Source organism: Ochotona curzoniae, unplaced genomic scaffold (genome assembly GCF_017591425.1).
Source record: "Ochotona curzoniae isolate NIBS_2020 unplaced genomic scaffold, NIBS_Ocur_1.0 contig_3437, whole genome shotgun sequence".
Taxonomy (NCBI): Eukaryota; Metazoa; Chordata; class Mammalia; order Lagomorpha; family Ochotonidae; genus Ochotona; species Ochotona curzoniae.
Window position 1 is genome coordinate 533,986 of NW_024465862.1, and position 13,554 is coordinate 547,539.

Here is a 13,554-nt window from a genome sequence, read left to right on the forward strand (position 1 = left end):
CACTGGCTCCTAGGCATTTAAAGATCCAGGCCACCGGAATGAGGGTATGTGTCACAGTACCGTCGCTATCACTCCCTGGGTTTGTATAGGTTAGTCTCCACCATGGGCCTCTCTTCTTGGCCACGCACCCTAAACCCTGGCAGGCACTCACTTATGGCCAAACCACCTGAAGTGTGGAATGCCACCTGGCACACAGCCGGCCCCTGACCGAGACAGCTGCTACCCTAACCCCATCCGGTGCCCTTATCCGGGGCCTTTATCCTGCGGTGGGCGGGGGTGGGGGTGGGGACTCATCCGGGGCCTTCCCTCTGCCACCCGGAAGTACCACCGAGAAGCGCAGTCCTCCGGCCAGTCTAGAGCGGTGCTGGGAAGGCTGAGGCAGCGTAGAAGCCAGTGTGTGCGCGACGCGACAAGCGCTGTGCTGTGCGCTGCGCTCGGGTGAGTTAGTTCCCTGAAGCCGACCCTGGGGTCGCGACGGAGGCGGCCCCCCGCTTCACCGCCCCAGAACGGGGAGGAGAAAAGAGCCCTGTGGCCAGGCCGCCGGCGGATCCCGTGCTCCGGAGCGCGCGGCGGCCCCGGGGGTGAGGGGCCTGCTTGTCTTTCCTGTTTTCGCTTGGCCCGGACGTCGGGCGCGGACAGAGGGGCCCCCGGCGTCCGAACCTTGCTGACCGCGTCCTGAGGTGAACTCGGTCTGTCCGGCCGGCCTCGCCCTGGTGGGTCCGTGCCTTCATCCGAAAGGGAAGTGCGTGGAGAGCAGCGCCGGGCGAGGCCTCCTCGAGCCCGACCGGGCCGGAGGCGGGGAGGGCCGGTCCTGGGGCTTGTGGACGGAGGACGGCACCCGTGTCGTGCGTCCTTGGGTTTGAAGGACACCAGGCAAATCTCTGCGAATCGCAGCTTTTTCCTTGCGTTCCCCCCAGGATTGCGGGCGTCCGGGTGCGGGGCAGCGGCGGGGCGGCCTGCGCACCCGATCAGAGGCGCCCGGCCTTCCGACCCCAAAAGTGGGTCTTATTATTCGGAAAGCCCTTGTTGTAATGTGGGGTGGGCTGTTGCCAAACACCTAGCAGTTCCCGAGGGGCCTGCCTGTGGAAAACAATGAGTAATCACCACAAGTATGTTTTTCTGGGTAGAGGCTTGAGCTTGGCAAGGTGGTCACATTTAAATATTTTTAAATTGCGCAGGAAGCTTTTACACGGTTAAATTGAACTGTGCGTGGGTGGTGGTTTTTTTTTTTTTTTTTGATAACACAACTTGAGCTAGTGTTTAAGTGTACTTTTAGATATGGACCGTATGTTTCTTAAATATTTGGAACTACGTTGATGCCCGTTTGTTTTAGGTGACTAATCCTCATCAGGTAGTTCTTAGAGAGGATTTGTTCGGGTGTGACATACTTTACGAAGTCCTGAGTGTAAAATGTGAGGGGCTATTTTCACTGATGACTGTGCTTTCTCCTAATCTCATCCCACAGTGATGGTTCTTGTCCTCCAGAGCAGGGATGGAGGAGCTTCCGGCCCAGGATGCAGCGGAGTCTCTGGACCACCGGTCTGAGTATCTGTCCCGGGAGCCTCAGTACGCGCAGGACAGCGACATGGAACAGGGACTGCCTGAGGGTAAGGCAAAGGCAACACTCGTTCAGGAGAGCGAGGGGAATATGGAGGGGATGCTGGGCTTGGTGGCAGAGAGGCCAGTAACTCCCAGAAGATGGCGGCCCCTGAGGGGAGGGCTGGAAGGGAGGGGGCACATGTGACTGGTTATTTCCTCCTCTGGGCTTGTCTGTTAAGGACAGCTCATCCTTTGGTGAGCAAAGTGGTGATCACTCCCCTCTGGCTGTTTTTCCTTCAGGCAACTTTTTCTTTCGTCTTGGTTACCACATCCAAAATAATTTCTGAAGTTTGCTGCTTTTGCCACAGTCCTTGTGTGACTCTCATTTCCTCTTCGATTCAAGGCCTTTCCCACCTCCTCCCTTCACGTAGTTTCTTTCTTGGTAACTGTGTGTGCTTTGCAACCTGCCATTCTGTTGTAACTCCAGCATTTGTGACTAATCTTGTTGTGGTTGAGAAGGCAACCAGTTCCCTCCTTGGTGGAGCGCAGTGCCTGTGCGAGTGTATAGGTATCACGTGTTAAAGTTTATGGATGGTTGGCCTGTGTTTTTCTTTTTTTTTTGTAAGAACTGTGCTTGTGGCCAGTGCCAGTGTCCAAAGTAACTTGTGTGTCAGCAACACAGATGGAGTGCCATCATGTGCAGGGTGCTATGCGGCACTGCAAAAGTGTAGGAAGGATTGTGAATTTTGGAAGCCTTGCATACTGCTTGTAGAGATTGCCCATTTATCAGAGAAGACTGTGGAGTTTATAGGCCAGTGTCTGGAAAAGAATCAGAAGTCTACTAAAGAACGGTGGCCCTGGATATGTTGTCACTATGAGTCTTTGCTTGCTCGTTTTTCTCTGAGAATGTCATGTGCTGAGAGTAAGGTGGAAGATGAGATTTCATAATAGAGGCTGGTACACAAGTCCAAACATGCCCACCCAGGGCATGCAAAGACTAAGCAGGGACAGAGCAGCCACACCCGCTACCTGAGAACTGTTTGTTGGTTTTACTAGAATACCGTTGATGTGAAGGAAGGTCCCGCTGACACCTTTCGGCCTGGAGAGGAAGGACTCTTCTGAAAGGGAGCCCTTGGGGAAGGGCTGCTCTCACTCTTGGCTCCTTTCTCCTCCCTCAGCGCCACCTGTTCCCCAGGTGCCTGCCCTTCCCCACGAGGGAAGCCCAGGAGACCAGGCAGCTGCACTGTACCAGGTGAGCTGAGGAACCCTCTGCTTTTCCTCAGGAACTGCTGATTAAGTGTGGGCTCTTGCTCATTCTATCTACAAACCTTTCCTAGAATTGTTTTCAGTAGCGGACTCTAGTTGGGGAGCTGATCTTCGTCAGAGATCTGGACTTCACACAAACCACCCTCCCATCTCCCCAGCACCACAACCACTCTTCCTTGTCCGTGGTGCTGTGATGGGTACTTATTAGATGTTTAAAGGTGATGTGATTTAGTCCCCCATTTCTTATCTATTTTCCCTCCTCCCCTATATATGCACACTCGATCCTCTATCATCATCTTCATTTTCTGGCCATGATGTTACTGTGGCCTCATTGCCCAGAGCATCCAGAATGTGTTATTTCAGGAGTTTGTGACATTCGAGGATGTGGCTGTGCACCTAACTCGAGAGGAATGGGGATGCCTGGACTCTGTTCAGAGGGACCTCTACAGAGAAGTGATGTTAGAAAATTATGGGAACGTGGTCTCATTGGGTAAGGACCATCTTATTATTCAACTTACCTATTTGGATTAATTTACTTTTTCCTGAGTAGATCAGAGGTCTCTTGAGTAGAGTGTGGCTCAAATTTCAGGTCTCAGAATCTCCAAATGCTGTATGTTTAAGATCATCTCCTCCCAGAAGGATAATTAAAGTTCCTTTGGGGAACTTTGAAAGAGACATTAATACTCTTTATTTTCAGTTCAGGTTTCTATTTTTGTGGGACGTTCTTTGTTATGTTAGTAAAGAGAACCTTACTTGTGTTCTGCTTAGGTTCTCATCTTCCCTGACTTTTTTTATGAGAGACTCTGGGGCAGCCTCCAACCCCTACCCACATTTCACTACCCAGTGTCTGAGAATCTCCCATTTTTCTAGAAAGAAGAAAAGTCTTAAAAGGCAGGCTCCAATCCTTGTAGAGTAGTCCCTCAGGCAAAAATTCTTGTATCTGTTAAGATCCCCATATTCATCTGTAAGCAATGGAATTTCAGAGACTTCATCTAAAGACTGCACTCATTGTGAGTACATTTCAGCGAGTCACCTAGATGTTAATCCCAAGTGATCATACCTAGGGCGGCAGAAGTCTCAAGCTTTTACTGATGTAATGAAACGGGTAAATTCTTAAACTGAGCCTCTGCTCTTAGGCAGTCTAATGCTACCAGGAAGTATCAGTGGGTGGTTTTGGTTCTTTTAATGTGAGTGTTCTTTCTTGCACTTTTTTTCTGTTCCATTTTTATATATGGGTATTTGTATTTACTCACCTTCCTCTCCTTCCCTTTTTTTCTTTCTGCTTTGTGCTAGTAGCATCCAGCCTATTGCTTTGTCTCTCTGGTTGTATTCAGGATTCAAGAGTTCTTCTCTTGTCCTTTGAGAAGATTTTTAGTGTGTGTTTTCTATTCCTGGCTCTTTGATCTTTGTAGGCATACTTCTCCGCCTTCCTACCACCCGGATTCATAGTGTGAATTCCTGCCCGGCCCTGAGTCATACCCAGGCAAGTGCTTTCTCTGGAGAAACACTTGCAGTCCTTACAGCAGGAATCTCCAAGAGATGGTCCAAGTATCGGCTTCCCATCGATAGTCTTCGTCCCTGCTCGGAAACTTCTTTGCTACGATTGTAAGATGCTAAACTTGATGGTTGGAATAGATGCTCCCCAGGATGCCACCACTATGTAAAATTTCAGCTCCTCAAATGACCTTGTTAAATTTCTAACATAAGGGGCCAAGGAAACAGGCGCAGTGTGAACCCAGTTCATTCAGAAACCTGCAGTTGATGGTCATCTGCTTGTGTTCAGCTCCAGCTCTTCAGTTTACAGTCATCCCATGTTACTTCGGAATGTGAAACGTACCTTGTGTCCCATCTTTTCTGGAGCAGACACGAGATGTGTTCCTGTGGCCTGACCCCCTGGGCTTCCTGGGCTTTCCTCATATCTGGCATCATAGTTTTCTCTTCCCTTGAGAGCCCTGTTACCCTCTTCAACGTCTGCCTTCCTCCCCCTCAATTCTTTGTGGTGCTTTACAAATAGATGGGTTTATAGTGCATTAGCACTATCCTCGATGGGTGGAAAAAAGGGAGGACAAAGAAGTTAAATTATTTCATGACATAACAATGAATGTATAATTAATAACTTTGTAAACTGTACACTGTAAACTGTTGATTTACAATTCTGAAATTTCAGAATTTCTAGCAGGCATACCTGTCTTCTTTGGAGTAAAAAAAACAAAACAAAAAACTTTGTAGTATCTAACGTAGCCTAACAGCATGGTATGAGACGGAACTTTTCTCTTTGTTCTGTCTCTGCACGCGTTGGGCATACTTGTACACCCGTACACACCAGGCACAGTGTTAAGACACTCTCCTACTCAACATGTTTTTGTGACATAGTTGGCAGCATCTCTCTAGCAATTACTTTTATAGTCTTTGAGAAATCATTTTCATATTGTGGGTGCAACAAACTCCACTTCTAAGTGAAGCTTATACGTGTATTAATGCAACTTACCATTTGGGGTCATAAAATAAAGACTTTTAAACTCAGTCCCTGACTTAACAGCCTCACTTTCTGTTTTGCATATTTTCTCCGTGGACATAGATCTGAATCATGTTTGTCACGAACATCAGGACTCTGGTGTTTTGGTTTCTACTAGAGAGCTGAATAAAAGTAGACAACTTTACCCAATTAAAAAAATTCTTTTTTAAAAAAAAAAATTTGTTTTACTTGAAAGAATTACAGATACAGTGAGAGACAGAGAAAATCTTCCACCTGTTTGTTCACTCCCCAAATGGCCAGAGCTGGGTCAGTCAGAAGCAAGAGCCAGGAGCTTCTTTCTGGTCTGCCATATGTTGCAAGGGCCCAACGCCTTAGGCCATCTTCTGCTTTCCTAGACCATAGCAGGGAGCTGAATCAGAAGTGGATTAGCCAGGACTCGGATTGATGCCCCAGGCTGAGGATTAGCCTATTCTGCCACCATGCAGGCCCCAAGAGAATGTAGTGGTGGTGATGGTTGAATAACCTGTTTGAGTGTTAAACCCAAAGGGAAGTTAACTGTGATTTAGTTGTAGAGATTAAAACCTGGAAAGGATCCCAGCTTAATTTCATGACAGTGTTTTAGGAGCCCTGTTAGATGATGACATTTGTAATGTACTTAACCCTTAACGAAATTTTAGTCGATGATTAGTGAGTTGATAGATTGGGAATGTTTGATATGTATCTTGTGCTTTTTAAAGTTGGAGACTTACAGAACTGACAGTGTATTTGCTGAGTTTTCTGTAGCTGTGGCCCTTACTATTTATTATTGTGTGTTACTGGGTACTATAGATGTGTATCTCATTTAGTCCTTAGTACAACTCTATGAGCAGATGATACTGTTTCATTTCTGAGAAAACTGGCAGAGAAGTTACATGCTAGGTTTCTGATCTGTCTGAAGCCCATGTTCTTTTCCAGTTCCAATTTCATGCCTTTAGGGTAGAGCTTCAACCATAGTAAGGGTTTCTTATATTTTTGATAGATTGTACTCTGATAAGAAAAAAATCAAAATAGCCACGGTCAGTTGAATGGAGGGACCAGTTTCTGCATTTTGAAACCATAAGCAGCGTTAATTCAAGAAGCTGAACTGTGTTACGTAAACTTTGCAGTGCATTGAGTGTTTACAAAAGGAAGATGCTGTTAATAAGGAGAGGCTTTATTTGTGTATTTCTTAAGGACCAGGAAGAAAGGCACGAAACTTTCAGATAACTAAAATCTTGTTAAAATGCTGGTAAAAACAACAAGCCAAACAATAAGGTAAGTTCTAAGTGGTGTTTTTACTAGACTGCATTAGAACAATCAGAAACCAAGATTGATTTGAAAGGCCAAGTGCACAAGGGAGAAACGTAGTTCTTCCATCCACTGGCCCACTCCCCAAATGCCTGCAGCAACTGGGAGTGGGCCAGGCTGAAGCTGATTGCCAGAATCTCTGAGGTCCCTGACACAGGTGGCCAGTATCCCAAGGACCTGGGCCAGTGTCTGCCTCTTCCTTCCAGGTGCATTAGGAGGAAGCCTGAGTGGAAGTGAGGTGGCACCTGCACTTTTACGTTCCAGTGGTCCACTTCACAAGCACATAATTGAAAGTATAGAGTTTTCAGTTAAATTTAAAAAGCATTCTGGCCAGCAGGAAGAAAACTTAACATCATTTTGTTTATTTTAAATGTTTATTGAGGCTGGTGCCATGGTATAGTAGGTGTAACTTTGCCTGCATCCCACATGGGTGCTAGTTTGTGTACTGGCTGCTCCATTTCCCCTTCAGCTTCCTGTTTATGGGTTTATGGGCTGGGAAAACAGTGAAGGATGACTCTTTGCACTTGTGGGTGGCCCAGAAGAAGCTCCTGGCTTTCGATTGGCTCGCTTCTGGCTGTTGTGGCCATTTGGTGAGTGAACAGGCAGATGGAAGATCTGTCTCTCCTCTGTAACTTTGCCTTTCAAACAGAAAGTAATAATAATAAAGATTTATGTATTGGAAAGGCAGAGACAAAGAGGCAGAGTACTCTTCTAGCTGCTGGTTTGCTTCCTGATTGTGACATCCAGGGCTGGGCCAGATCCAAGCCAAGAGCCAGGAGCTGCTGCTTGGACTCTAGGTGGGTGCAGGGATGCAAGTCCTTGGGTCATTTTGCTCTGCTTTTCTAGATGCTTTTGCAGGAGCTGGATCAGAGAGAGAGCAGCAAGGACTTGAGCTGGTGCCCTAAGGAATCAAACTATGAGTTCCAGTCATCATTGTGATATGTTGAGCAGATTGTTTGATCTGACACTGATTTCATTTATAAGACAAAAGATGAATGTGTACTTTTATGAGTTTGTTGGAGGATTAAATTAGACTGCAGAGTGTAAGTGCCTGACTTGCATTAGTTACTTAAATGGAGAGAAGAGCAAGTGATAAGAACTTGAATGTGTTAAGGTGATTTTTGTAGAATTGTCCTTAACTTGAATATTAGAGGTTTGACTTTTCTCAGGAGATTTACATTCTTTGATACTAAATGGTCTCTTAGATTCCTTTTAATTAAGTTTTTTTTTTTAGAGATTTACTTTATTGGAAAGGCAGAGTTTAGAAAGAAAAGGAGAGATGGAAAGATTTTCCATCCTCTGATTGACTCCCAAAATGGCTGCAATGGCCAGTGCTGAGCTGATCTGAAGCCAGAAGCCTCTTTTGAGTCTTGCATGGTGGAGGCAGGTTTGCAGGGACTTAGGCCAACTTTTACCATTTTCTCCGTTATAAGCCAGGGGGCTGCTGGGAAATGGAACAGCCGGGATAGGAAATAGTGGCCATATGGGAGGCTGGTGCTTGCAGATGAAGCATTAATGGGTTGAGCCATTGTATACCAGCCCCTAATTAAAATTTCAGTATACCTGGCCATCCATATTTTATTCTAACCACCTTTTCTGTGTTTTTATTTTTGTCTTTTACTTCATTGTCAACATGTTAGTTTTTGTAAGTTTATTTTGGAGTAAAGGATGAAAATCAGTTCACAATTTCTTTTTTCTAGACAGTTGCTTAAAAGCTGAATTCTGAAATGACTTTGCATTTGAATCCAGCAGTTGTTACACTTTGTATTAGTCACAATACTTAGTATTCCCATTTGTTCCTACCTCTTCATATTATGGGGAATGTGAAGGTACTTTGTACCCAAGTGCACAGTAAACCTTAGTATTTGATAATGATTTAGGCGAGACTTTTATCTGTATCTCAAATCCTGTCTTCTAACCTAGAATCTCATCTGTGCTTGATATGCATTTTCTTTGCAAGTTTAAAACCAAACTTCTTATCTCACTTGAGTGTTTGTTGTTGTACACACATATCTCAGTATATGTGCTGCCTAAGTGAGCACAGTGCACATGTATTTTAAGTGTAAATAGAGGGTAAGTTTCCAAAATTGATTTCAAGTATAATGTACTTGAAAGCACAATAGTATACTTCTCAAAGTTAAAAGTTGAAAAAGTATCTAGAATGAGAATTGATTATTTTCATGCCCAGTAGGAATTCAGCAATGTCTTTAGATCTGTTTTATCTTTTTGGTTAGATGTTTTTATTTCTGGTTCCCTTTGTCCCCAGCGGCAATACTCACTGATTCACTCCCTAAAAGTATGCAGTGGTCAGGGGCTGGATCTGGCCAAAGCTGGGAGCTGGGAATTCAGGTGTCCAAGTGGATGATGGGGACGGGTACTTTTGCCATCTGATGCTGCCTCTCACATTTACATTTGTAGACAAACTGGAAATAGGAACTAGAGCCAGGGGTTTGGACTCAGGCATGCAGATACAGGCTATGGATGTCTTAACCATGGGGCCAAATTACTTGCCCTGAGAAAGACATTGCATGTGTGCTACTAGAAGCTGGGCCCCTATGTATAAAATTGTCCTTTGATAGAGATCCTCTTCAAAAGCACATCATTTGTTGCTGTGGCATTAAGAGAAAATCCTACTTGTTCATAATGTGAGTTATAGAAAGACCATTTTACATGTGGATGGATTTTATTGCACTTTGCATTGTTTATAACTGTCCTGCAGTTAGTGTGTAGTCCTTGGGGGAGAGATCTTTTCCATGAGCTTTCATCCCTTGCATACTTTGTACATAGGAGACAGCTTTTTGAATAAGCAATAATGTATACTGAATGGATAAAGATGTGCCATATTGTTTGCTCTACTGCACTGAAACCAGTGATTTCTTGAGATTGGTCCTCAGAATATTTATGATCTTGACTGATTATGTTGCTGTGGTTTAGCTGACCATGCATGCAACAGGTGCTTGGGTTCATCTTTTTTTTGTCCAGCAGAATGGTGTTGATGGTCTCCCTTTTGATATTTGAAGACCACATCTAACACAAATATTGATCTTTAGGCTCAAATGGAGAGTGGTAAGGATAACTTCTGTGAAGACATCCATGAACAATTTCTCATGTGAATAGTGTTTAAATGTATACTTCTGCTTCAGGTTATTAGTTTGTCCTTTAGCAGAACTCTGAGCTCCCTTCAGAGGATCTTTACTTTGTTCAGTCTCTACATTATTTTAATGAATGTCTTCCAGAACTACCTTCCCCCTATGAATCGTTAGAAGAGAAAGTGTTTGGTTTAGCATCTGGGATATACTGCCATGTCCCATTTCCTTCTCTATGAGCAGGATTTCCAATTTCCAAGCCTGATGGGATCTCCCAGCTGGAGCAAGATCTTGAGGTCTTTGATTTGGAAACTAAGAATAGAGAAGTCTTAACAGATGACTGCTCAGGTGAGTAAGGCAGAATCAATCCGATGGAATTAGTAGGAAAGTAAAATCCAGTTGTTGAGCCAAGTTGTATCTGGTCAGGCACTCAGCATGAAGTGTTCTGCCTATGGTGTACTGGAGTGCTCCCATCTTGTCCCTGAAGTTTAGGTTGACCCTTTTTACATTTATTTAGCTCATTACACACAAGTTGTACATAGGTCCTTATTGAAACTGCTAATGGAACATTCTTACAAACTTTTTCTCAGTATTCTATTTTGATGCACCCTGTTTTATCTTCTTGCTATGCTAAAAATACCTTGTTTCTGTCTCTAAACTATTTTGTATCTCACTGCTTCTCTTCATGCTCTTCTGTTTGCTATTGAGATTTTGTGCCTGTTTTGCAGAATATTTACATTTTGTTACTTTTGTTGATAGTGTATTATTTAGTTTTCTCTTCTTGGGTTTAATTTTTTTTTAAGCACAGGGTACAGATTACATTTGCATTTTCTATTTATATTGTATCAGATGGAGAGATCACAGAAGAGAACAAGCTGTTGGTTCCTAAGCAGAACATTTCGGAAGAAGTACATTCATACGAAGTAAGAGTAGGAAGACTCAAACAGGATGTTGCCCACGTTCCTGAGACTAGAGAAGTTTATAAATCTGAGGACAGACTAGAAAGGCTTCAGGAAATTCTAAGGAAATTTCTCTTTCTGGAGAGAGAATTTAGGCAAATAACAATCAGCAAGAAAGCCTTCACGAATGAGAACAATGAATACAATGATCCCGAAAAAAGCTTCAGTCTGGACTCCACCCTTGACACAGATCAGAGAGTTCTTAGAATACAGAATATTGATGATACTAAATGTGACATGAACTTCAACCAGAACTCAGCTGTTGATAAACATGAAAATGTAAATCAAACACAAAATTTTCAGAGTAGTGACTATAAGGAAAGCTTAATGGATATTTCCCACCTAAGTAAGTGGGAGAACATTCCTACTCCTGAGAAATCTTATAAATGTGATGAATGTGGGAAAATCTTCCATCAGAGTTCAGCTCTTACTAGACATCAGAGAATCCATACTAGGGAGAAGCCCTACAAGTGTAAAGAATGTGAAAAATCTTTTAGTCAGAGCTCAAGTCTTAGTAGACATAAAAGAATTCACACTAGAGAAAAACCCTATAAATGTGAAGTGTCTGATAAATCCTGTGATGTATCTGATAAATCCTATACTCAGAGCTCAGATGTCATTCAGCATAAGAAAGTTCACACCAGAGCCAAGTCTTACAAATGTGGCAGCTGTGAAAGAGTCTTCAGCCGTAGTGTACACCTTACTCAACATCAGAGAATTCATAAGGAGATGCCCTGTAAATGTACTGTGTGTGGCAGTGACTTCTGTCATACTTCATACCTAATTGAACATCAGAGAATCCATCATCAAGAAAAATCCTATGAGTATAATGAATCTGGGTTGTCCTATGTTAAACATCAAGGAGCTAATTTCAGAGAAAAGCCGTATACATGTAATGAATGTGGAAAAGACTTCAGATTGAATTCACACCTTATTCAGCATCAAAGAATTCACGCAAGAGATAAGCCACATGAATGTAATGAATGTGGAAAAGCTTTCAGTCAGACCTCATGCCTTATTGAGCATCACAAAACGCATCGGAAGGAGAAGCCGTATGAATGTAATGATTATGAAGAAAGTTTTAGTTATGGTTCAGATCTTGCCCTGCAACAAGAAGTCCTTAACAGAGAAAAAACCTTGAATTGTGATGCTTGGGAAGAGAACATCAGTCAGAGATCGCACCTTGTTCAACATCAAAGAATTCATACCAAAGAGAAACCTTATGAATGTAATGAACGTGGGAAGACATTTAATCAAGTTCAGGCCTCTTTCAACATCTGAGAGTTCACCCCTAGGAGAAATCATGTACGTACTAAATGTGGTAAAGCCTTTCCTTATAACTTAACTCTTAATTCACACCAAGGGAATCACATGATGAGTGCAATGACTGTAGAAAAAGGATTTGTGTTAAAATTTTAATTGCTTCTTGCAAGTCCATATACCAGCAAGAACATTTGAATGTATTGAGTGGGGTTAATTCTTCATACTATTTTCATATCTTGGTCACAATTGGGAAATTCATTCTAGAATAAAGTTCCATTACTGAAATGAGTATGTGAAAATCATCAGTCAAAAACAAAACAGACCAAAAATAAACAAAAACTCTTATTTGAATTCATGCCAGCAGAAAACCCATGAATGTAATAAGTTTGTGTGTGTGTGTGAAGAGATTCAGTCATAACAGTGATTGAGCATCCAAGAATCTGCCCAAGAGAAGTCATTCAAAAGTAGTAAATGTGGCCAGTTCACCAGGACTTCAAGTTTTCATTACGATCAGAAGGTCTCTACCAAATGAGAATCTGAAACGATACAAATGGAGAAAATGTCTTTCAATTTACTAGCATGCACATATTGGAGAGAAAATTCTTGATTTTTCTTCAAAATTCTTGAAAATTTCTTGAAAACTCTTGAAAAATTCTTGAAAATTTCTTGAATTATTTGTAAAATTGTTAGAATTTAATTCCAATATTTTTCACTGCAGAAGAATTGAATTTTGAGGGATGACTTTGTAAATAAAACAACCCCGTTTTCTCATGGCATTCTCTGTTCTTGTAAGCCCAGGTTCTCACCAAAGCAGACACTTAGGCCTACTCTTCATCCACAACACTTAGATTTCTTTTGATTTTTTTTTTTTTTTCATTTTGTCAGGCATTTTCAAATGGTGATTTTCCAGTTTGAAGCTTTTTATTGGCAGACTTGCTATCCCTACTTGATGTTGCTAGTCTGGTGTTTTCTTCCCTAAGGCAAAGCATCTTTTTTAAAGGAATTGGATTTCCACATCCAGCCCATCCTTGTGTATGATTTAGTTTCCTTGAGTTTATGGCTGGCTAAACATTTAAACTGAATAAGGGTATCTGAACCAACAAGATTGCTTGAGGCCTCTGGATTCATTCAGTGCCTATTCTGCTTGTTCATATTTAGAGTTTCTTAATATGCCTGTATTGAAGGCCAGCAAAATGCTCGGGTCTGCTGTTTGGGCAACTGTAAAGAACATATAGAGAGAGCTTTGTAATGGAATGCAGCCTTCTAATAAACATGTTGCTATGCTCATGTGATGTTCCTAGAGATAAGAAAGTGGTTTGGATCCCTCCTCTGATTTCCCTTCTTCAATCTAGGACAGTATTTGAAGTATGGGCTTTGTGTATAAGGATATTTTTATATTTTAATAGGATCTATAGTCCATATAAAAGAACATGGCTTTTTTGATCCATAAAAGTGGTTATGGATGTTAGCTGCAGTTTAGATCACTTTTGTATTCCTAAAAAGTTCATAATTTAGGTGTTGTCAAAGCATTTTATTACACTCTTATTTTTCCACCTTAAGCTTCATAGCATTTTGTGAATAAGACAAGTGTTAATTAAAATTCTAGTTGTCAATCCAGCAATTGAGGCTTTCATAGTTT

At 42.5% G+C, this 13,554-nt stretch overlaps 1 protein-coding gene across 9 annotated transcripts; it reads left to right on the top strand.

Moving 5' to 3' along the window:
- Positions 1–349: 349 nt before the first annotated feature.
- On the top strand, positions 350–12,203 carry LOC121156609 (zinc finger protein 655-like). Of its 9 annotated transcripts, none has more exons than XM_040980391.1 (6): positions 350–438; positions 1,466–1,607; positions 2,718–2,791; positions 3,169–3,295; positions 9,937–10,041; positions 10,543–12,203. In XM_040980391.1, the coding sequence occupies exons 2-6, from the start codon at positions 1,493–1,495 to the stop codon at positions 11,931–11,933; spliced, it is 1,812 nt and encodes a 603-aa protein (XP_040836325.1). In that variant the 5' UTR covers positions 350–438; positions 1,466–1,492; the 3' UTR covers positions 11,934–12,203. The 9 variants fall into 9 exon arrangements, with proteins under 9 accessions (XP_040836325.1, XP_040836326.1, XP_040836332.1 ...); XM_040980392.1 differs by having other exon boundaries at positions 1,486–1,607; XM_040980393.1 differs by having other exon boundaries at positions 355–442.
- Positions 12,204–13,554: the final 1,351 nt, after the last annotated feature.